Here is a 22,026-nt window from a genome sequence, read left to right on the forward strand (position 1 = left end):
GCCCAGACCGCCTGGGTTAACAGCCCTCTCTGCCCCGAGCCTTTCCTGGTTATAGTCTCAGAGCCAGCAGGGCCACGCCACCTGTCCACTTGCTTCACAGCCCCCAGTAGGCCCAGTGTGAGCAGGTGCTGGTTCAGAACCCCTGTAGTGAGCATCTACACCGTTCTAACGGGAGCCGGGTGCCTTTGGCCCACCATCCCCGTCCCTCTGGGCATTACTCGGGTGATGCGGGATCTTCCTGCCCTGTGCTGCTGTGAGTCCTCCGAGTGTCAGCTCCCTGCCGTCAGCGTATGGGATGCTGGGCGCTGACCCCGGGGGGACTCTGACTGGCTGTGTCGCCTGCAGCTGCGGGTGAACCAGGACGAGCCTGCAGACGATGAGGCCCTGGGGCCTGGGCGCCGAGGGGCTGGGGATGGCGGGGACGCCGAGGCGCAGGGCAGCAGGGACCAGATGCGGACCAACGTCATCAACGAGATCCTCAGCACGGAGCGAGACTACATCAAGCACCTGCGGGACATCTGCGAGGTGAGGCTGGAGGCGGGCGGGCGGGCGGGCTGGCGGGGCGAGGGCCCAGAGTGGGGCCTGACCACTCGCACCCCCAGGGGTACCTCAGGCAGTGCCGCAAGCGGGCAGACATGTTCAGCGAGGAGCAGCTGCGCACCATCTTCGGGAACATCGAGGACATATACCGGTGCCAGAAAGCCTTTGTGAAGGCGCTGGAGCAGAAGTTCAACCGGGAGCGGCCGCACCTGAGCGAGCTAGGCGCCTGCTTCCTGGAGCACGTGAGCACACCGGCCCCGGGCCCAGGCCCCTGCTCTGCCCATCTCTGCTGGGGGCTCGCCCTACCCCACCGGCCCTGGCCCCAACTGCCCTCTCCCTTCTACTCTGTTTTAGAAGTGTCACCGCTTCTGAGGGTCAGCGTGGGGTGAGCCCCAAGGAAGAGAATGCTCCTTGGAGCAGGAGGGCCTCGGCTCTGGCCCTGAAAGGAACTGCCTGGGGCAGAGGCGGGCTGGGCACCCTAAGGATATTCCTAGCAAATTCTGGGCTTCCTCACACAGTAAGCACACTGGAATTTGGGTTGAAGTAATCCTTATTTCCACTCTAAACGCCGGTTGAAATTTAGCCAAGGTTCACTGGACTGGTCTGGGCTAGCTGGACTCATTTTTATCCCTCTCCTGTGGCAGTCACATGAGGCTGAGCAGAAGATGCCTGGCCCAGCCCATCAGGGACGACCCGTGCTCCTTTCTGGCTACCAGCAGTTGGGGTGGGGAGGCCCTGCCCCCTCTTGCCAGTAGCGGGTGGAGAGCTGAGGAGGGAGACCTCAGGAGCCGGTGGTGTGTCTGGGCACCTGAGCAACTGTGGGATTTGGGTCCATTTATCAACAGGCAGAGTTGTGACGGGGAAATGGGAACTAGGGCAGGTCTAACAAGGCATGCTATCAGCATTACCCAGTGTGACCATCACAGCGGCCTGTCAGGCAGCCAGCTGCTGCCTGAGTTCATGAAGTCCTAGGCTGCTGAATGCCAGACCTGGTCTTCTGGCTCCAGGTAGATGAAAGACACACACAGGGAGTCTCCCGTACGACACACACGCAACACGGATGTCTGTGTCGCGTGGTACTGAAAAAGGAAGACATTGGCTGTCTTCAGATGTGAAGCCAGAGCTTTGTCAGGAGGAAGCAAAACACTGGGCTGAGAAGAAAGACAGCCTGGAAGGCACAGACATTGGCCCTGGCACCCATTTCATCTCAATCTCCCTCTCTCTCCTTTTTGGCCTTTCTTATTAGTATCATTGATTTCACCCCAGAACCTGGCATACCGTCAGAATATCTGCTGAGAGCCCAGGAGAGAAAGCCAGGTGGCAACAGGCACGTCTGTACCTGAGTTTTCTGGGGTCTTTCATGTCCTTGGGCATGATTCTGCATAGCTTGTGCCCAAAGAAGCAGGTAGACAGAGCCTGAATCCCCTGCACTCTCTCCCACCCCTTTCCCAACACTGCCCATGGCCTGGGGGAGCAGGAGACTGTCTTCTCACCCTGAGCTGTGCCTGCAGCAAGCAGACTTCCAGATCTACTCAGAGTACTGCAACAACCACCCCAATGCCTGCGTGGAGCTCTCACGCCTCGCCAAGCTCAGCAAGTATGTGTACTTCTTCGAGGCCTGCCGGCTGCTACAGAAGATGATTGACATCTCCCTGGATGGCTTCCTGCTGACGCCCGTGCAGAAGATCTGCAAGTACCCTCTGCAACTGGCAGAGCTGCTCAAGTACACGCACCCCCAGCACAGGTAGGAGGGTGCTGGGGGAGAGGGGTGGCTCTCCAGGCCTTGGGTCAGCCCATTTGTTGAGGCTCGTAGTGTGCTGGGCAGTGCTGCAGGCACTGGGGCAAGAGCACAAGCTTAAAATATACAACAATCCCTGCCTTCATAAGCTATCCTTGAAGTGAAGGAAGAGGCCATGAATAGGGTATGAAGTTCTGCTCTGTGCCTCGTTTATGGAGAAGATGGGCGTGTGCCCTTGACAAGTGTAGAAGTGGCCCAGGGGCACAGCCCTAGAGGGAAGCAGCTCCACAGGGGCTCCAGCATGTTCCCAGCCCCTCTGCTCTCGATCCAGTAAGCCCTCTGCTGTCTCTGTCTGGCCCCAGGGATTTCAAGGATGTGGAAGCTGCCTTACATGCCATGAAGAATGTGGCCCAGCTCATCAATGAACGGAAACGGAGACTTGAAAACATCGACAAGATTGCTCAGTGGCAAAGCTCTATAGAGGACTGGGAGGTGAGGATCCCATACCTCAGAAAATACCAAAGGGCTTGGCCCTCGCATTAAAACCATGCTTGCCCCTGAGAAATCGTAAGAGGGAGCTGAAGCAGGGAGCCACGCTCCTGGGAACCAGCAAACAGGCTGGTGTCAGGAGGGAGAACTGGGCCTCTGCTGGGCCAGCCGGGCCCGTCGGGCCAGTCTCCAAGGACCAAGCCTCAGGCGCTGCTCCCAGAGGAGGCTTGCTGGCCTCCTTCCTGTTGAAGAGCTCAGGACACGTGTAATATGCCACATGCTCCTCCCAGGGTGCAACCAACCAGCCTCCAGAGACAGGCTGGTCCCCCAAGTTTGAGTTAACTACTGGGGTTCTCAACAGAAGTGATCAGGTTTGCCACAGCATGACCAGAAACAGATTATCTCAGTCAGAGCCTCTCAGTTCTGTTTTCCTGGCATACACAATCCCCTCGCGTGGGCCAGTCTCACCTTTTAGGGCAGCATGGAGGCCTGAACTAATGATGACGTTCCTGACCTGTGCTTTCCACTCTCACTCACCAGCCAAAACATCTATGAAAAAACAGATTCATGGGCCCCACCCTACAAATACGGAATTAGAATTCCTGGGAGTGGGGCTGAGTGCTATGGTTTATGTTTTGTTTTCAGTGTTTGGGTTTTGCTTTCCTGATGATGGGTTCTGAGGCCCAGCCCTGGCTAAGGGTCCCCACAAACTCACTTATCCCAAACTGAACGGCTGCCAACAGCACCTGGCTGTGATTTGCATTTTCCTGGAGGAACCAGACATGGTGCAGCTTCATTTGAAATTGTAATGTCTGATGATGGGACTTAAGGTACACGGAGCTGGAAGAAGACCTCCTTAGCCTCTTAAAAGACTGGCCTTGGAAGTGACTTTCAGCCAAGTTTAATTATCCTCTAAGAGTGGCGCTGTCCAATCAGAGTGCCATGTGAATCACAATAGGGAATTTTATATGTGCAAGTGGCGTAGTTGGTAAAGAATATGCTTGCCAGTGCAGGAGACACAAGAGATATGGGTTCAATCCCTGGGTTGGGAAGATCCCCTGGAGGAGGAAGTGGCAACCCACTCCAGTATTCTTGCCTGGAAAATTCCATGGACAGAGAGGAGCCTGGTGGTCTATGGTCTATGGGGTCGCAAAGAGTCAGACATGACTGAGAGCATGTGTGCACATACAGCCATCTTAAAAGTGAAAAAAAAAAAAAAACAACACAGGTGAAACGAACTTTAACAATGTTTTGTTTAACTCAACATATCTAAAATATCAAGTCAACATATAATCAACATATAAAATGTCATTGGTGAAATAGCCACAGTCTTTATTCCATACTAAGTCTTTGAAATCAGATTATCTTTTACTTTGATGACATCTCAATAGGGACCAGCCACAATGCAAATATGCCACTGGCTGCTGTAGGGCCTCACTTAGCAGAGACAAAAACTTATAGGCCAGAGCACCTTTTTATAGGCCAAACCACACCCCCACCCCCCGCAACTTCCTTGGGCTTTAAGAGCAACCCCTCTGGTCTGCTGCAGGCCCTGGCCCAGTGGGGGCCACAGCAGACAAGACCGACAGTGACCACACCAACTCAGCAAGAGGCAGGACGCAGAGCCCAGCAGAGCCTTGCTCTAAGCCCCAGGATGGGGGCACTCAGCTCACGGCTCCCCTTGGGTTCCCCAGGGGGAAGATCTCCTGGTCAGGAGCTCGGAACTCATCCACTCGGGGGAGCTGACCCGTGTCACACAGCCACAAGCCAAGAGCCAGCAGAGAATGTTTTTTCTCTTTGACCACCAGCTCATCTACTGTAAGAAGGTACCAGAGTCACTCTCCCCTGCTGGATGGGCCTGTTAGGAGCAGCTGTGGAGGGAGTGAGGCTGAGGGCTGGAAGCAGCTGCCCCAAGAAAACGAGCTGCGCACACACAATTCCTCTCTGCCCGGGGCCCTGTGTACAGGAGGCCCTTCGCTGGTCAGGCCCTTTGGGCCAAAGTCGGGGGCGGGCGGTCTCTACAGAGGGAGCCCAGTGCCCCAGGGACCAGAGGGTGACCCTCACAGTCTGACTGGTGCCCAGTGCTGGTAAGAACACCCTCCTTGCTGATAATGCCCTGTTTGGGCCTCAAGCCAACTCTTCTCTCCCTGCGAAGCTCAGCTTCCCCTCCCGAACCCTGGGATCTTCTGTTCAACTGCCTCCAGGCCTCCTCTTTGTTTGTTTTTTCATTTATTTTCATCAGTTGGACGCCAATCACTTCACAACATTTCAGTGGGTTTTGTCATACATTGACATGAATCAGCCATGGAGTTACATGTATTCCCCATCCCGATCCCCCCTCCCATCTCCCTCTCCACCCGATTCCTCTGGGTCTTCCCAGTGCACCAGCCCCGAGCACTTGTCTCATGCATCCAACCTGGGCTGGTGATCTGTTTCACCATAGATAGTATACTTGTTTCAGTGCTGTTCTCTCTGAACATTCCACCCTCGCCTTCTCCCACAGAGTCCAAAAGTCTGTTCTGTACATCTGTGTCTCTTTTTCTGTTTTGCATATAGGGTTATCGTTACCATCTTTCTAAATTCCATATATATGTGTTAGTATACTGTAATGGTCTTCATCTTTCTGGCTTACCTCACTCTGTATAATGGGCTCCAGTTTCATCCATCTCATTAGAACTGATTCAAATGAATTCTTTTTAACAACTGAGTAATATTCCATGGTGTATAGTACCACAGCTTCCTTATCCATTTGTCTGCTGATGGGCATCTAGGTTGCTTCCATGTCCTGGCTATTATAAACAGTCAGGCCTCCTCTTTGCTGCTGGCTTCTAATCCCTCTTGAAAACGGGCCCAAGTGGCCGGGCAGCCTCCCGAGTGCTGGCCCTGGCCCAGTCCTGGCAGACTGCTGTTTTTCTCTGTTGCGCAGGTGGGTCCTGCCTGCTGCCTGTAACCACGGCTGCTCCCCCTGTGAGACTGAGTGTTCAGAGATCCCCAAGCCACTGAGTAACTGTCAACTGAAACAGCGGCTCCTAGCCATGGTTTCAGCACGTGGTGGTGGGCCGAGCCAAGCTCATTGTCTCTCCTGAAAGAACTTTCTGCCGGGGAGGTGGGTGATAGCCCACCGGCCCTTCCAGTCTCAAGGCAGAAAATGAGGCAGGGCCTTAGATGTGCTCAGGAAAGTGGTTTAGGCCAAGGGGCTGGGCAAGTAGGCGGGCCAGGGGCTCACGGTGTCTCTGGCAGGACCTTCTCCGCCGGGATGTGCTCTACTATAAGGGCCGAGTGGACATGGACAGCCTGGAGGTGGTGGACTTGGAGGACGGGAAGGATCGAGAGCTCCACGTGAGCGTCAGGAACGCCTTCCGGCTGCGCTGTGGGCCCTCTGGGGAGAGCCACCTGCTGTGTGCCAAGAAGCCCGAGCAGAAGCAGCGCTGGCTCAAGGCCTTTGCCAGGGAGCGGGAGCAGGTGCGGCTGGACCAAGAGACAGGTGCGAGACCCCACTCAGCCTTGCTCCACTTGAGGGCCCACCCGGCGCTTTTTGCATCCTGGGTGCAGGGAAGTCGACATGACCTTGCAACTGTGAGGCAGGTCTCACACCGGAATACCTCAGGGTTTGTGAGGTTCTGGGACATGTCTTGGTTGCGACCCTCGGTGTGGGTCTGCATGCCTGCTGAGGGTCGCTCCAACATGCTCACATGCACACACTCTAGAGGGCAGGGCCTCTGCTCAGCTGGAGTGGCAGGTGGACACTGGCCTCCAGAAGCCTCCCCCTACCCCACATGAGCACGCCATCCCCCCACTGCATTCCCCTCCTGTCCTTGGTCCTCCGGCCATCACAGCAGGCAGTGACCAGGTGAGTCCTTGATATGGCCAAGAGCCTCCCCTAGAGTGCCAAGAAAGGACAGTAGCCACCAGCCACATTGGTGAGTGGATCAGGCTGAGTCATGGGGGAGGGCAAGGGAGGCCCCCAGAGGAGCTCCTCAGAGCATTTCCTCTGCCTGGGTGGACAAAGCAGGCAGATTGGTGAGTCCGTGCGGCCTGCTGGGCCCCCAGGCACTGTGGGCAGGGCAGGGCACACACCAATTGTGCTGGTGCCAGAACAAGAGAACCATGGGCAGGCGAGATGGGAAGGCGGTTGTGTTCTCACTGGAAAGCGGGTGTCTCATCTGTGGCCCCCTCCCAGGCTTCTCCATTACCCAGCTGCAGAGGAAGCAGGCCATGCTGAACGCCAGCAAGCAGCAGGCCATCGGGAAGCCCAAAGGTAAGCGGGTGATGGTTCCACCTCCACCCACAGCAGCTCAGCCCAAAGCAGGGCCAGCACCTGGGTCTTCAGAGGTGCCCACTGCCCTTTACAGGTGGGTGTTCCCAAGTTGGTTGAGGGACCACCGATGAGGAAGGCTGCAGTGTAGGTACTTGGTGGACGCTCCTGCTCGCCATCCCCTCAGACCCTTGTGAGCAGCACCATCAGAGCCGGTGCTTTCCAAGGCAGGATTGCTTCCTGGCAGCCAGCCTCGCCAAGGAGCTGACAGCCCGTTCCCACAGACATCACCATGAGAGCAGCTCCACACCCCACACCTTCCAGTCCCCTCTGGTTAGCCCCCTGCAGGCCACGGAGGGCCGCCCAGGCCCTTGGATGTGGGCAACCCCAGGGGAAGCAAAGGGGGATGTCTGAAGCAGCCTGGGGATGGCCCATCCCACCCCTGCAGGCTCTGCCCTGTATCGCCTCACTCCTAAGGCACCTCTGACCCCGACTCTTCCCCTGCCAGCCCTCGGCCGACCCTACTACCTGACACGCCAGAAGCACCCAGCCCTCCCCACCAGCCTGCCTCAGCAACAGGTCCTGGCGCTGGCAGAGCCCAAGCGAAAGCCATCCACCTTCTGGCACAGCATCAGCCGGCTGGCACCCTTCCGCAAGTGAGCCCGTGCCCCATCAGTGGCACCATCTGGACCTGCCTGGCCAGGGGGCCTGCAGCTCTTCCTGCCTGAGGCTCACCGCATCCGGCCCTCTGTCCATTCTGCAAACTGCAAGTTAGCAGGGCTGAGTGTGGGATCCGCTCAGAACCGCCCACAGGCTGGCGCGTGTGAGAATGGCCGCTGTGGACCCTCTTCTCCGCACATCTGATCATCCCTCCTGCTCCTGTTCTCTCTGGGCAGGAGCCCACCTCTGCCTTCATCACCTGCAGAGCCAGGCTGTGTACCTCTCTGCCCTCCTGTTCTCTTCACAGGCCCCCAGCTGGTGGGCCAGGCAGCCTGCATCCCTTGTGGGTAGGAACCAGGAATTCTGGGCACAAAACATCTGGCCCAGAGCCCACCTGTTACTTACTCCCAGTCCCTCTGTAGACACTCCTGGCTGCTGGACACCCTCTCTTCACTTGTCATGTGTTTGTTTATAGTGGAAAGAAAACAGAACCATAGTCAACTGAATACTTCTGTCAGGATTTGTAACCAGTCCACCTGCAGCTGTGGGGTGGTTCCAGTCTGGATTTTGTTGTTAAATTCCAACACTAGAGAACTGTTAGTGATATGGAAAGACTGCCTTACCCTGAGTGAGTGAGAAGCCATAAGGACTGAAGTCTGTGCCCAGCGCCCAGGACCGACCCACCCAGGAGCTGGTGGGCACGCAGGTTGGAGGGAAGCCCACAGCCCGTGGAGGAGGGCCACCCAAGAGTGTGGCCAGGGCCTGGCCTGGGGCAAAGCGCAGAGCCGCCCCTGTGGCCCCTGGGAATTCAGCAGCATGTACAGTCACTCTTGCACTATACCTTCTCCAAGCAGAAACCACATTTAATTTCATAAAGAAACCTGTGAAAAATAACCTGGCTGCCAGCCCTTGTTTTCTGTTGGTGTCTATCCATTTTCTCCTCCCTCCCCGTAACCGCTGCACTTCCAGCCTCTCTTTAGACTACAGGAATCAGCCGGGCCACCCAGGCTTTGATGGAGAGCAGCTCAGTGTTCAGAGGCTCGGGGAAACTAGGAGCTGCCTCAGCACCTCTGTCCCCAGCTGCTTCTAGAGTCTGTTTAGCTGAAGTTATCAGCAGTGTGAGTTTGGGGGACAGGCAGTCTGTTACCTTTCTGGGTCTGAGCTTCCTCTTTGGGGAATTGGGGAAGGATGTGTCTTCTTTCCAAGAGGGCTGAGGCCACAGGACCAGGAGAGGGTGGCTTCTCTCCCCTTCCCCACAGCCCGCCACCTTCACACTTGTACACACTGCCAAGGTCACTGGGGCTGAGCCTGAAACCCCTGGATTTTCTAAGGTGAGAGATGCTACACCACCTCCCATCCAGGCCAAGCCACCTGGAGGCAAACCCTATAAGGAAAAAGCATGAAAATCACAATATGCAACACAAGTCAATCTTTATTGAAAACTGCAGTATTAATACATAACAATTTACAGTAAACGTGCTTTTAAGAATTTTAAATCTGAGCTCATCTACTCATCAGATTGCATAAAAAATTAAAATAGTAAGAATTTACACATAATGGAATTGGCTCAGGATGGATGTTCCATTCCTTTGTATTGATTGACACCTTAGTTCAATGCAAAGGCGGGGGGTGCCTTTAACACTGGAAGACAATGCTGACTTAAGTTTGTAAAAAGTACTAAGAGAATGGTCTAAAAAAACAGTATTCAAAACTCATTAAAAAAAACAACAACAACAACAACCGTTTCCTAGTCAGTAACAGTGGCTCCCTTGGGTCTCCCTTGAGTGGCATCACAGCAACCCCCCAGGAACACAGGAGAGCTGGCCTTCTACTAACCACTGGTCTGCACGAGGACCTACAGGAGACCAACAGGGCTCAGGAGGCCAAGGTCAGACCCTCATCATCTCTCAACACCTGCGTCCTGGAAGCACAGTCTTCCCGTGCTCACTGCAGGTTCCCTGCACAGGGGTGCCAGACTTTCCTGTCTCTGTCCCAAGTGACTGGAGGTTGGTCCTGGGGATTCAGGTAAGATTACAGCAGAGGTTTTCTGTTCTTCAAGTCAATAGGGTAGGGAAAGAGACAAATCCTCTGAAACATCAACTCTGCAACTTTCTACCTGAAAAAGATCAGACCCTCCTCTGCAGCATGTCATCTGCAGGCTCCTTTCAGAAAGCTCAGGCTGAGTACTAAACAGCTCAGGAGAAAAAAACATGCCAACATTTGAAATGTGGTAGACAGGGAGTCACGCCGGCCACCGTTCCCCTATGCCAACCATTCCCCTCTAAAGACACACCCCCTCCTTAGAAAGCACCAAGAGAAGAACCAGAAGCTGTCCCCGCCTCAAGCCCCACATCCTTAAGCCTGCCCTTGCATGGCCAGAGGATGTCAGACAGGTGTCCTGTCCTGTCTGGGAGATGCCCAGGCTGGCAAGAACTGGGGCGTCAAGCCATTAGCTGCCAGATAGGGAGAAGGTGGCCCAACTGGTCACAGTAATACTGTTTCCATATGTCTGCCAAGTCCAGGTGAAGAAGTCTGGGTCTCCTTCTTTAACAGCAGGCCCCAACATGGATGCATCCAGGGTCAGCTATGCTCTCACCACCCTCTGGCAGGACAGCACTGCGGGACGGGCACACCCCGAGCCCCCAGATCCTCTTCCTGTGTGTGAAGTGCCAACGCCAGCGGAGGGGGAAGCGCTGAGAGCCCAGTCTGGGAGGGGGGCACACACCGACCAGGTTCCCAGCCCGAGGCTCAGGACCACCCTTGGCTCCTATAAACACTACATTTGCATAGCGCTCAAGAAACAGTCACGTGATGTAACTGGGAGGCCTAGTAACCAAACCAACAAAAATGTTCAGAGAAGATGGAAGATCCTGAAGCGCCTCTGTGCTTGTTACCATGAGTGGCCCTGGCCCTGATGCTGGCCGCACTCCTCAGAGAGAGCAAGCTGATGGGACCGTCACTCATCAGAAAACGTTCAGTCACCCGGCCCAGATCCAAACAAAAGAAACATCTCCTTAACCTTAGAGAAGGGCTGTAGGACAAAATTTTTAAAAAATACCCATGATGGTATCTGTTTACAGAATTAATTCCTTTACTCGCCTGTCTCAATTTCTAAAATAACTGTAATTTAGCTGAAAGACTCTCAAATTAAGAATGTCACATACGAAAAATGCAAAATTTCTCTGAATATACTATTGTGCTTAGGATATCAAATTATGCATTTTATAACAGAAGCTCTATTCCTTAATTTTACTGGAACTAAATGCTGCTAAAATTACAACATATGATAGTTTTGTTACTATTCATTATGTCCAGATTCTCACCTGCTAGACACGCTCTACCTTTCATATTTGATAACTGATGCCCTGACAGTTTCAAAATTGAAAAGATTTCCACACATAGGTATTCCATAATGCAGAAGTATTTGATGAAGTTTCCCAGCTCAACGTCACAAAAGGGAAGTAAGATTTTTTAGAAATTAAAGGGGGCAAAGTATTTTTAAGTTGATGTAAATGGGGAGAAAACACAACCCACTCTTTTTTTTTTTCTCTTAAAAACACCACTTAATTCAGTGCTCATGAAAACACTCAGCCTGTGTGTCTCAGACAATCCTGAAGAAACAGCCTATGTAACTCCTCATAACTTCCTCCTGAATTCAAATGACTCTAACCCGTGTGTGTGTGTGTGTGTGTGTGTGTGTGTGAGAGAGAGAGAGAGAGAGAGAGACTGGGACTTTTAAAAAGTTATACAAAACTCAGTTACTACACTAAACTGGGGAGACCCACTTCTCTACTACTGGATCAGTTCTGCCCTGGAGCCATTAGAACATTACCAACCACCCACTAAACAAAGAGAATAACCAACAAAGAGTTGAAGTGGACATGGTGTGCCTGGGGTAAATAACTGCTGCACACACACACACACACACACACACACACACACACACACAAAAAGGTGGGTTAAGTGCTCTCCAATTTAAAGTACTTATCAGTAAACATACTATGTTACAGACAGTAGAAATAAATCTTCTGTTTACAATGATCCATGCAAAAATATTCCTAAACTTTTTATAAAATAAAACGTGAAAAAGAAAATTATGATGAATACTTACTATAGAAAATATGGTTACCAAAGGCTGGGCGGTCAGCTGTCCCACTCACCAACCAGGGCTGAATGCCAGCCCAGTGCCAGAGCCCTGACCAGCTGCCAGGGCCGTAAGAAGAGTTAAGGTCCCCTCCCAGCCACGCCCCACAGCACTCGAGACGACGACGGGGTGGGGCAGGGGCACCCCCACCCCCGGCAGGCTGCTGAAAGGCAACAGAGCCTCGCCACCCCCACCTCCTCTGAGGACAGACACACACAACCATCAATACGGGTTGGGCACATTTAAGCAAAAAAAAAAACAAAAAAACATCCTCTTGGCTTCTTATGTACAATATTCAGACTTTAAACACAAAATCCTTTCCATAATAACAGGCAAACCTATTCTGACTGGCAAACATATTTCAATGTTGCCTGGCCCTTTGCTGTCCACACTTGCTTTGTGCCAAGTATCCTCAGCCACAAGAAGAGATGGTCGAAGGGGCTCTCAGATGACAGGCCACAGTCACTCCCCTCACACCTCCCGTACCCATCTCCACAATCCCCTCCAAATGGTCTCAGGACAAGCCCCATCAATTGGGGGGCCCGAAGACAGCTACAGCCCTGCCTCTCTACAAGAAACCATCAGTATCAAACTTTTGTTCCCTTTTAATAGTTCTTAAAATGTACAGCTTTCTTCCTAACACACAGTTGATATCTTTGCCCTTCTCTGTGGGAGGGAGAACAGCAATTCCTACATATGTTTTCAGGTTACTAAAACATTTCTCAGGGGGAAAAAAAAATAGGAGTAACTTTTCCTAAGCTAAATAAAGGAGAGGCCAATACCTCCTCCAACTGTGGCTGTTTCTCTTTCACATATCTTCCATCCCAGGAAAATAATTTAAGCTCTACATAGGACTTTTCCAATAAAGATATAGAAAACATCGTATCCATCTGTAAGTGACTTGTAACAAAAGTTTAGAGGGCATTTAGAGAAAACGGCTTTGCTGTTCTATCACCTACTGTACTGGAACCCTACTCTCGTCTTTCGTGGTAATCCCTAAGAACACCCACATCACACAGACCCCACAAGCCTAAATGGAAAGAAAGCCATTCACCTGACTGCACCCCAAGCAGCGTTGGGCCTCCCCACACTCTCCCCGCGCCTGCAACTCTCTCTCACTGTGGTCAGCGTCAAAGGAACAGATGGCTGGAAAGTCGAAGTCCACGTATCCAACTGGCAACCCACATCAACCCCAAAAGGCTGAAAAATCATCGAAGAGATCTCAGATGCTCTATGAAGAAATTCACTTTAACACTTATAACTTTAAGACTTTGCATACATTACAACAGTGCGTTAGTGATACAAGTTGTAAAATACTTTTCCATTCCTTTGGATTTTGCATATGATGGTTCTGCATCAGTCACTGCAGGTAGATTGAGCAAGCTTTGTTTTTGTGTTTTGTTTTTTTTTAACATGCATTCAACTACATATGATTCAGGATAGATTAATACTCCCTTTTATCGTTACAGTTAGCTAAAAAGTTGCCTGTCAGCCCACCAAACAGGATCTGCTGTAAGACAAACCCAAAGAGTCAGCTGGAGACGGAGGGCGCGGGGACCTGCTGGGCTGGCTGCAGCAGTGTTTAGCTAAGTGTCGAGAGCATTACGAAGAAAGTCCTGGTTGGAGGCACAAGGCCTGCAGCACCAGCTGTGGGACCTCCATGATGTGACTGCACAGCTCCATCCGCAAACCTGAGGGCGGGGAGAAAGACGGACACACAGTCACACACAGCTCCTCCAGCGCCACTGCTCTGAAAAGGAGCTGCTTCCACCGGAGGAGAAGGCAATCCACTACGACAAGAGCGGGCAGCAGCAAAGGAGGTGACTGCCTGGCTTCTGAGGAACTCCCAGTTACAGCTGGGATCCTACTTCCGACAGGAGGCGGGCGGGAGACCAGAGCACAGCCCAGGTAAGGAACATAGTGCAGGGGTCACAGCAAGAACTCAAATGGTCTCCTCTTCCTTCCTTTCTTTGTAGAGTCCCAATAAAGACGAAAAGTTAAACGTGGCACTGCCTACGAATCATCAGGTATCATTTTCCTTATCACTGCTTAAATTGTCATAGATCTCCCTCCCACTCTCCACTTTAAAAGAATGCACTTTAGTCACAAAGCTAGGCCTGGGCTTCATTGGTCACTTACGTTTGCAGGGTGATCACCACTGAGGGGGCACATAGCTGTAGGTGGGCGTTCCTGGGGCCCGATACGTGGGCACAGTGACAGGGTGGGGAGCAACAGGAGTTGGGGAGTGGGCAGTCAGCAGGGTACCTAGAGGGAAGAGCAAGCATCTCAGTGGAGGGCAGCACGCCCCTTGCCCCAGTACCCCCAACAAAGAGCACTCCTGCCCGACCCTCGTGGCAAGGAGAGAGGCAGACAGGAAGGGGGATGGCTGTGACCCACAGTGCTCTCAGAAATCCTGATCATACACAAGTCAAGGCTGTATAAACAGCAAGCTCACTGACGGCACGTTTGCAGAAGCCTCTGTGCCTCCCCTTCACACAAATATACTGAATTATTTCTGCAGATGAGATGATAAAAACAAAACAAAAATATTATTTAGTCTTAAAAAGGAAGGAGATTTGTCACATCCTACAATATGGATGAACCTTGAGGACATTATGCTCAGTGAAATAAACCAGTCACAAAAGACAAACACTGCCTGAGTCCACTTATATGAGGTCCCTAGTGGAGTCAGATGGATGGTACAGAAAGGAGAATGGTGGTTGCCAGGGTCTGGAACAGAGGAAAGGGAGAGGTGCTTGATTTATAGGGCTTCAGTTCTGCAAGATGAAAAGCTCCAGAGATGTGACACAACAGTGTGATAACACCACCGACCTCTACACTTGGAAATGGTTAAGATGGTAATAAACAACTGGGAAGGAGGGAGGGAAGCAGGGAGATTTCCCAACTGTGCAAACTTCTGAGTACCTTAAGCTAAGCTTATTTTCCCTATAAATACAGAAAACTCAGCAGCTATCTGTGTCCACTTATAGCCAAGCACCACCTGAAACCTCACAGCCTCACCCGACAGCTGCTCAGCCCCCTGCTCCCTGCGTGCACCCACACCAGGGCCTGCCGACCCCTCCCTCCCTGTGCCTCAAACACTTAGTTTCTATCTGTGCCAGACTCTCCTTGGCCTCTGGGGTAAGTGTGGGAAAACCAAATAAAATAAGAGACTCTGAGCAGAAACATACACGGTATCCTGAACCACCTTCCTCTCTGACATTTTCCTTATGCTCAAGTAAAGTCTACAAAACAAAGAGGAAACCATGTATTTCTTTAAAAATCGCAGCCATGGGCAATCCAGTGTGCTGTGTGTACCTGGCCCCCCTGCACAGGTAACTTACATTCCCACAGGAGGTGACCTCACTCCTAGACATTTAACCAAGCCCTCAGATGCTCCAAGATTCCATGGAGATAGGTCAGTCCAAGCCATGGATCTCTTCTCTCTTTGGTTTATTTTCCTGACCTAGAAGAAGCCTTGGAAATAGTCTACGTGTATGCCGAAGGATTTCTATAAGCAGCTCTCAGCTCTGTGAACACAAGACTGGCTTTCTGCAATTCATGAGAACATCCCCATTAAGACAACCTGGCCTGCACTGGTAGCCCACACCAAAGGGAAGGACCAAGAGGGTCAGACCCCCAGATCACAGAATACCCCCACTTCTGCTCAAGCTTTAACGTGCTCACCACAGGGATTTGGCCACTCCTTGTCCCTACAGCCAGGTACCTCAGTTCATCAAATCTGGAGAGGGCTACCCAGTCATGTCTATGGAAAAGGTACTTGGCTCATGGTTCTAAACCCCACACTCAAACTCAACTGAAGGAGAAGGGAAAAGAAAGGAGAGGAAGTAAAGAAAAAGATAACATGCCATTTCCTCCCAAAGGATCAGATGTCCTTTCACACAACTCTAGCAATGAAAAGTCAAAGCCAAGGGTCAGAGTTCTGATGACCTCTCCCTTCCCCCAGCCCTCAGGCTATTGCAGAGGAGGCACCCCGGGGCCAAGGACTCACCCGCTGACATGGCCATAGTGGTCCCCGCCACCATGCCCATGGTGACCCCGTTGCCTCTTGGCGGAGGGATGGGAGCAGGGTACACCGTTGCTGGCATGCCGTTGGGCTGCACCACTGTGGTGTGGTGGATGACGTGAGGGGGTGCTGCATACAGGGGCTGGGTGTAGTACGTGCCTTGCTGGGGAAAGAAGAGAGACAAATGTCACAGGGTCCCACACTCTGGGTCGGAGCCCCGAGGAGCCAATCCATCCCCACACACAGTGACCAGGAGACCCCTCCTGACACCCACAGCGCACCCCAGGCCTACCTGTGCATACGGGCTCTGCTGGGGGTAGGCACTTCGCACGGGGTACACGGCAGTCTGGTAAGGGTTGGGGGAGGAGGAGTACGGCGGCACTGCCCCGCTGGTGGGGGAACAGGACACTTTGTAAGGTGTGCCAGGAGTGTAACCTGAAACAAAAGTCCAAAGCCTTAATTCAGACCCACACATGACCTGGCCCAGGGAGGGAGCAGGTGTGCGGCAAGGAGCAGGCATACTGGATACCTCCACTACAATCTGGCTGCATTTCTTAAACTTGACGTGCAAGGATGTGTGTGGGGTGGGATGGAGGCAAGGGAGAACATTTACTGAGTATATATTCACACAGAACAGGAAAGAAACACCCATCTTGTCGGAATATGTATTAGCATGCCATTCCTGGAGCACAATGTGGCATTAAAAGTATGTGTGTCTTTTAAGCCCACCATCTGTTTCTAGAAATTTGCTTAAAGAAGGAAGCACATGAAAAGATGCTCAACACAGCGAGTCTCTGCTGTCACTGTTGATATTCAGTCGCTCAGTCGTGTCCGACTCTTTGCGACCCCATGGACTGTAGCCCTCCAGGCTTCTCTGCCCATGGAATGTCCCAGGCCAAGTATACTGGAGTGGGTTGCCATTCCCTTCTCCAAGGGATCTTCCCAACTCAGGGATCACACCCAGGTCTCCTGCTTGGCAGGCGGAATGTTTACCACTGAGCCCCCTGAGAAGCTCTATCACCACAAGTGTCATTGTTGTTCGATCGCCAAGCTGTGTCAGACTCTGAGCCCCCATGGACTATAGCCCGAGAGGCTCCTCTGTCCAGGCAAATGCCAATCAAAACCGCAATGAGGTATTGCCTCACACCTGTGAAAAAGGCTATTAATAAATTAAGAACATAAATAACAAATGTTGGTGAACATGTGGAGGAAAGGGAATCCTTGTACACAGCTGGTAAGAATGAAAACTGGTGTAGCCCCTAGGACAGTATGGAAGTGTCTTAAAAAACTAAAATCAGACCAACCAAATAAACCAACAATTTCACTGTTGGGTATTGTGCCAAAGAAAATGAAAACACTAATTTGAAAAGATACATGGATCCCAATTTTCATAGCAGAATTATTTACAACTGTCAAGATATGAAAGCAAACTAAGTGTCCATCAACAGATGAAGATGTATTAAATGCACACACACACACACACACACACACACACACATATGCAGGCACACAATGAAGTATTACTCAACCATTAAAAAAAGGATAAAATTTTGTCGTTTGCAACAGCACGGATGGACTTGGAGGGTATGATGTTTAGACAAACTGCATGATATCACTTATATGTGGAATCTTAAAAAATACAAACTAGTGAATATAACTGATAAACCAGACTCACAGATACAGCACCAGTGCCTCACTGGGGAGGAGAGGGAGGAGGGGACAGCATAGCAGAAGGGGACTGCAGAGGTATGAACTGTTGTGTATAAAGTAATCTACAAGGACACACAGGGAATACAGCCAACATTTCACAGTAACTAGAAATGGAATATAACCTTTAAAAATGGTGAATTGTTTCACATTAAAAAAGAAATAAGCATAGATTTAAACAGTCTCAATGGTAAGCATGCTCATCCCCAGTGTTGTTAATTGCAGCAAAAATAAAAGGAAAAACTTGTCAAACAGTAGGGTTTTATGGTAAAGACTCCTGGGTCTAAGGTAGCAGTTGAACACATAATCTTGCCTTTGTCCCCACCCAAAATTACAATAAAGCAGATTAATAAATAAAAAGACATAAAGCCATAAAGATAAGAAGGGAAGAAAAGACATTTTGGAATCTAAAAATCTTAGAACCTTTAAGAAGCAGAAATGGAAAATGACTTAGCAAACTCAGAAAAGCTACACTTTTAGCCAGCAGTGAAGAGGGTCAAGCAGCAGCCTGACAGCAGAAAAGCCCCTCCCCAAGACCTAGACCCCCTGGAGGAGGGCAGGGCAGCCCACACAGTGTTCTTGCCTGGAGAATCCCATGGACAGAGGGGCCAGGTGGGCTACAGTCCATGGGGTAGCAAAGAGTCAGACACACCTGAGCGACCAAGCACACACACACAAGACTTAGAAACTGTCAGCACCTGTTTCCAGGAAGTGATGAAGAACCACAATCTGGAAGACTGGTTGAGAATCTATCTGGTAAGCTGTAAGCCGCCTGGCTCCCCTTCCTTACTCCCCATCCCAACAGAGAACAGTTTTTCTCCAGGGAAGGTAAGAAAGGGTCTCTGAGCTTTTACATTCACAGCAAATTTATTCATACAGACTAAGCCCAACAAAGCTAGTGGATGTGATGGAATTCCAGTTGAGTTATTTCAAATTCTAAAAGATGATGCTGTGAAAGTGCTGCACTCAATATGCCAGCAAATTTGGGAAACTCAGCAGTGGCCACAGAACTGGAAAAGGTCAGTTTTCATTCCAATCCCAAAGAAAGGCAATGCCAAAGACTGCCCAAACTACCGCACAAATGCACTCATCTCAGATACTAGCAAAGTAATACTCAAAATTCTCCAAGTCAGGCTTCAACAGTACGTGAACCGTGAACTTCCAGATGTTGGAGCTGGATTTAGAAAAGGCAAAGGAACCAGAGATTAAATTGCCAACATCCTCTGGATCATCAAAAAAGCAAGAGAGTTCCAGGAAAATATCTACTTCTGTTTTATTGATTATGCCAAAGCCTTTGACTGTGTGGATCACAACAAGCTGTGGAAAATTCTTAGAGATGGAAATACCAGACCACCTGACCTGCCTCCTGAGAAATCTGTATGCAGGACAAGAAGCAATAGTTAGAACTGGACATGAAACAACAGAATGGTTCTAAATCAGGAAAGGAGTATGTCAAGGCTATATATATTGTCACCCTGCTTATTTAACTTATACACAGAGTACATCATGAGGAATGCTGGACTGGATGAAACACAAGCTGGAATCAAGATTGCCAGGAAAAATATCAATAACTTCAGGTATACAGATGACACCAGATAGCAAAAAAGAACTAAAGAGCATCTTGATGAAAGTGAAAGAGAAGAGTGAAAAAGTTGGCTTAAAACTCAACATTCAGAAAACTAAGATCAAGGCATCTGGTCCCATCACTTAATGGCAAACAGATGGGGAAACAGTGACAGGCTTTATTTTTGGGGGCTCCAAAATCACTGCAGATGGTGACTGCAGCCATGAAAACAAAAGACACTTGCTCCTTGGAAGAAAAGTTATGACCAACCTAGACAGCATATTAAAAAGCAGAGACATAACTTTGCCATCAAAGGTCCATCTAGTCAAGGCTGTGGTTTTTCCAGTAGTCATGTATGGATGTGAGAATTGGACAATAAAGAAGGATGAGCACTGAAGAATTGATGTCTTTGAAGTGTGGTGCTGGAGAAGCCTCTTGAGAGTCCCTTGGACTGCAAGGAGATCTAACCAGTCCATCCTAAAGGAAATCAGTCCTGAATATTCATTGGAAGGACTGATGCTGAAGCTAAAGCTCCAATACTTTGGCCACTTGATGCAAAGAACTGACTCATTGGAAAAGATTGAAGGCAGGAGGAGAAGGGGACGACAGAGGACGAGATGGTTGGATGGCATCACCCACTCAATGGACATGAATCTGAGCAAGCTCCGGGGGCTGGTGATGGACAGGGAAGCCTGGCGTGCTGCAGTCCCCATGAGTCACAAAGAGCTGGACAGGACTGAGCGACTGAACTGAACTGAAGCCCATCAGCAAACTGTGGTACAACCAAACAATGAAATACTACTCAACAACCAAAAGGGTAGAAGTGCTGGTACACATATTAATTACATGGGATAGATCTCAAAAAAAGAAAATAAGTAAAAGATGTCAGACAAAGTGACACATGACATGAAACTCCAAGAGAGACCAACATAATCCACACAGAAAACCAGTGAGTGGTACCCAGGGGTCAGAGGGCATGAGGGCAGCTTCCACGGGAACACTCAAGTGCAGTGGTGTCACACTTCTGTGTACAATCTGTACACGTGTCTAAACACACCAAACTCTGCACTTTTAAGGATGGCTCATCTGCAAATTGTATCTCAATAAAAGTGCTTTCTAAAAAGTCTGGGAAACCATTTCTCATTCACAGGAATAGAGCCACTGTTTTGTTCCACTACCTTCTGCTATTTTTCAGGCAACTTCATAATTCCATTTTCCCAAAGCTTTATACCTTTCTCAGCAAAGAACTGTCCCAGGTACCTTTTATAGTCTTCCAGGGAATTGAAATTTTTTCAAGAGAGAGAATTTTGTAAAGACCAAAATAAATGGAAATCCAAAGGCGTAATGCCTGGTGAATCTGGTGGATGAGTCAGCACTTCCCAGTCAAGCTGTAACAATTTTTACCTGGTCATCAGAGAAACGTGTGGTCTTGCATTGTCCTGATGGAAGATCATGCATTTTCTGTTGCCTCGTCCTGGGCACTTTTTGTCAAGTGCTGCTTTCAGCTGGTCTAGCTGGGAGCAGTACGTGTTGGAATTGTTTGGTTTTCTAAAAGGAGTCCGTAACAGAGGACTCCCTTCCAGTCCCACCATACAACATCACCTTCTTTGGATGAAGACCGGCCTTTGGTATACGGTTGGTGATGGTTCATTTCACTTGCCCCACAATCTCTTCCGTTCCACATTATTGTACAGTATCCACTTTTTATTGCCCATCACAATTGTTTTTAAAACAAAAGACGGAATGTTTTCATTATGTTTAAGTAGAGAATCACATGTGGAAATATAGTCAAGAGGTTTTTTATCTTATGTGGGACCCAAACATCAAAGAGATGAACATAACCAAGCTGGTGCAAATGATTGTCAATGCTTGATTCAGATATGTTGGCTGTCTCCTGAGTAGCATGATGTTCATTGCTCTCAATGTCTCAGTTTGACTGCTATCAACTTCCACTGTTAGACCTGGCCATGGAGCACTGTCCACCGAGAAACTACCCTGAAATTTCACAAACCACTTCGGACACATTCGATCAGTCACAGCACCTTTTCCATATACTGCACAAGTCTTTTTTTGCACTTCAGTTGCGTTTTTACCTTTCTTGAAATAATGAAGCACGATATGCCAAAAATGTTGCTTTTTTCCCTACCATCTTCAATAATAAAATGGCTATAGAAAAATTCACCAATTTTGATAAGCTGTTTTAAAAATGTATGCTGATATGATAGCTGTCACAATACAATCTAACAAAATTGTTTTGAATGAAGTTAAAAACAACTAAGTGCTCCTAGAACTTACCTTATGGGGAAACAGAAAAAAAAAAACTTTTGGCTAACCCAGTATTTTGAAATTCATTAAATATGATATAAGTAAAAACAATGCCAAAATTTGAAGACACCAAGCTTTAATACCAATTCTGGGTTAAAAGAGAGGAGAATAAACAGACTTTCAGGATCTGGAAAAGCAATTTTAAAGACAAGAGCAGTTAAGTCCCTCTCTCTAGCTGCTCACCTAGCAGCATTTAAGAGAGATAAAAAAGGAAAGTGATGGTTTCACAATTATATACATATAAAAATCCATCACACTGAAGCTTTAAATATGTGTACTTAACTGTACATCAATTATACCACAATAAGGTGGCAAAACATTTTCTTTAATTATTAAGAAAACGGTAATTACAAAAGGCACCAACTTCTAACCAAGCAACCATGCACTGACACTCCCAGAAGACGGCTCAGTAACAGCTCCTAATCAGAGAAGGAAATGAGACAGCGGCGCCTGGTGGACGCGTTTGCGACCAGTCACAGATGGAAGCACTGTTATCACGGCAGAGTGGCTATTCACCACCAACAACAGACGCCATGCTCAGGGCCAAGAAGGACCCATCAGAGGAGGTCAGAGCAGG

At 49.7% G+C, this 22,026-nt stretch overlaps 2 protein-coding genes across 3 annotated transcripts in view; one reads left to right on the forward strand and one right to left on the reverse strand.

Moving 5' to 3' along the window:
* The window catches only part of ARHGEF4 (Rho guanine nucleotide exchange factor 4), a 104,144-nt gene extending 95,568 nt beyond the window's left edge, over positions 1-8,576 (forward strand). For both annotated transcript variants that reach the window (XM_043487499.1, XM_043487500.1), the window contains 8 exons: positions 346-525; positions 603-782; positions 2,052-2,284; positions 2,641-2,770; positions 4,462-4,593; positions 6,008-6,251; positions 6,948-7,025; positions 7,531-8,576. In XM_043487499.1, coding sequence (XP_043343434.1) covers positions 346-525; positions 603-782; positions 2,052-2,284; positions 2,641-2,770; positions 4,462-4,593; positions 6,008-6,251; positions 6,948-7,025; positions 7,531-7,682 — 1,329 coding nt within the window. In that variant the 3' untranslated portion in view covers positions 7,683-8,576. The remainder of the gene's footprint in view (positions 1-345; positions 526-602; positions 783-2,051; positions 2,285-2,640; positions 2,771-4,461; positions 4,594-6,007; positions 6,252-6,947; positions 7,026-7,530) is intronic.
* Positions 8,577-9,096: 520 nt separating this feature from the next.
* The window catches only part of FAM168B (family with sequence similarity 168 member B), a 39,096-nt gene continuing 26,166 nt past the window's right edge, over positions 9,097-22,026 (reverse strand). The window contains exons 4-7 of the mRNA XM_043487503.1: positions 16,146-16,288; positions 15,839-16,016; positions 13,966-14,091; positions 9,097-13,517 (exon numbers count right to left, since the gene is read on the reverse strand). Of these exons, the coding sequence (XP_043343438.1) occupies positions 13,979-14,091; positions 15,839-16,016; positions 16,146-16,288 (434 nt within the window). The 3' untranslated portion in view covers positions 9,097-13,517; positions 13,966-13,978. The remainder of the gene's footprint in view (positions 13,518-13,965; positions 14,092-15,838; positions 16,017-16,145; positions 16,289-22,026) is intronic.

Source organism: Cervus canadensis, chromosome 15 (assembly GCF_019320065.1).
Source record: "Cervus canadensis isolate Bull #8, Minnesota chromosome 15, ASM1932006v1, whole genome shotgun sequence".
In the NCBI taxonomy this organism is placed as follows: Eukaryota; Metazoa; Chordata; class Mammalia; order Artiodactyla; family Cervidae; genus Cervus; species Cervus canadensis.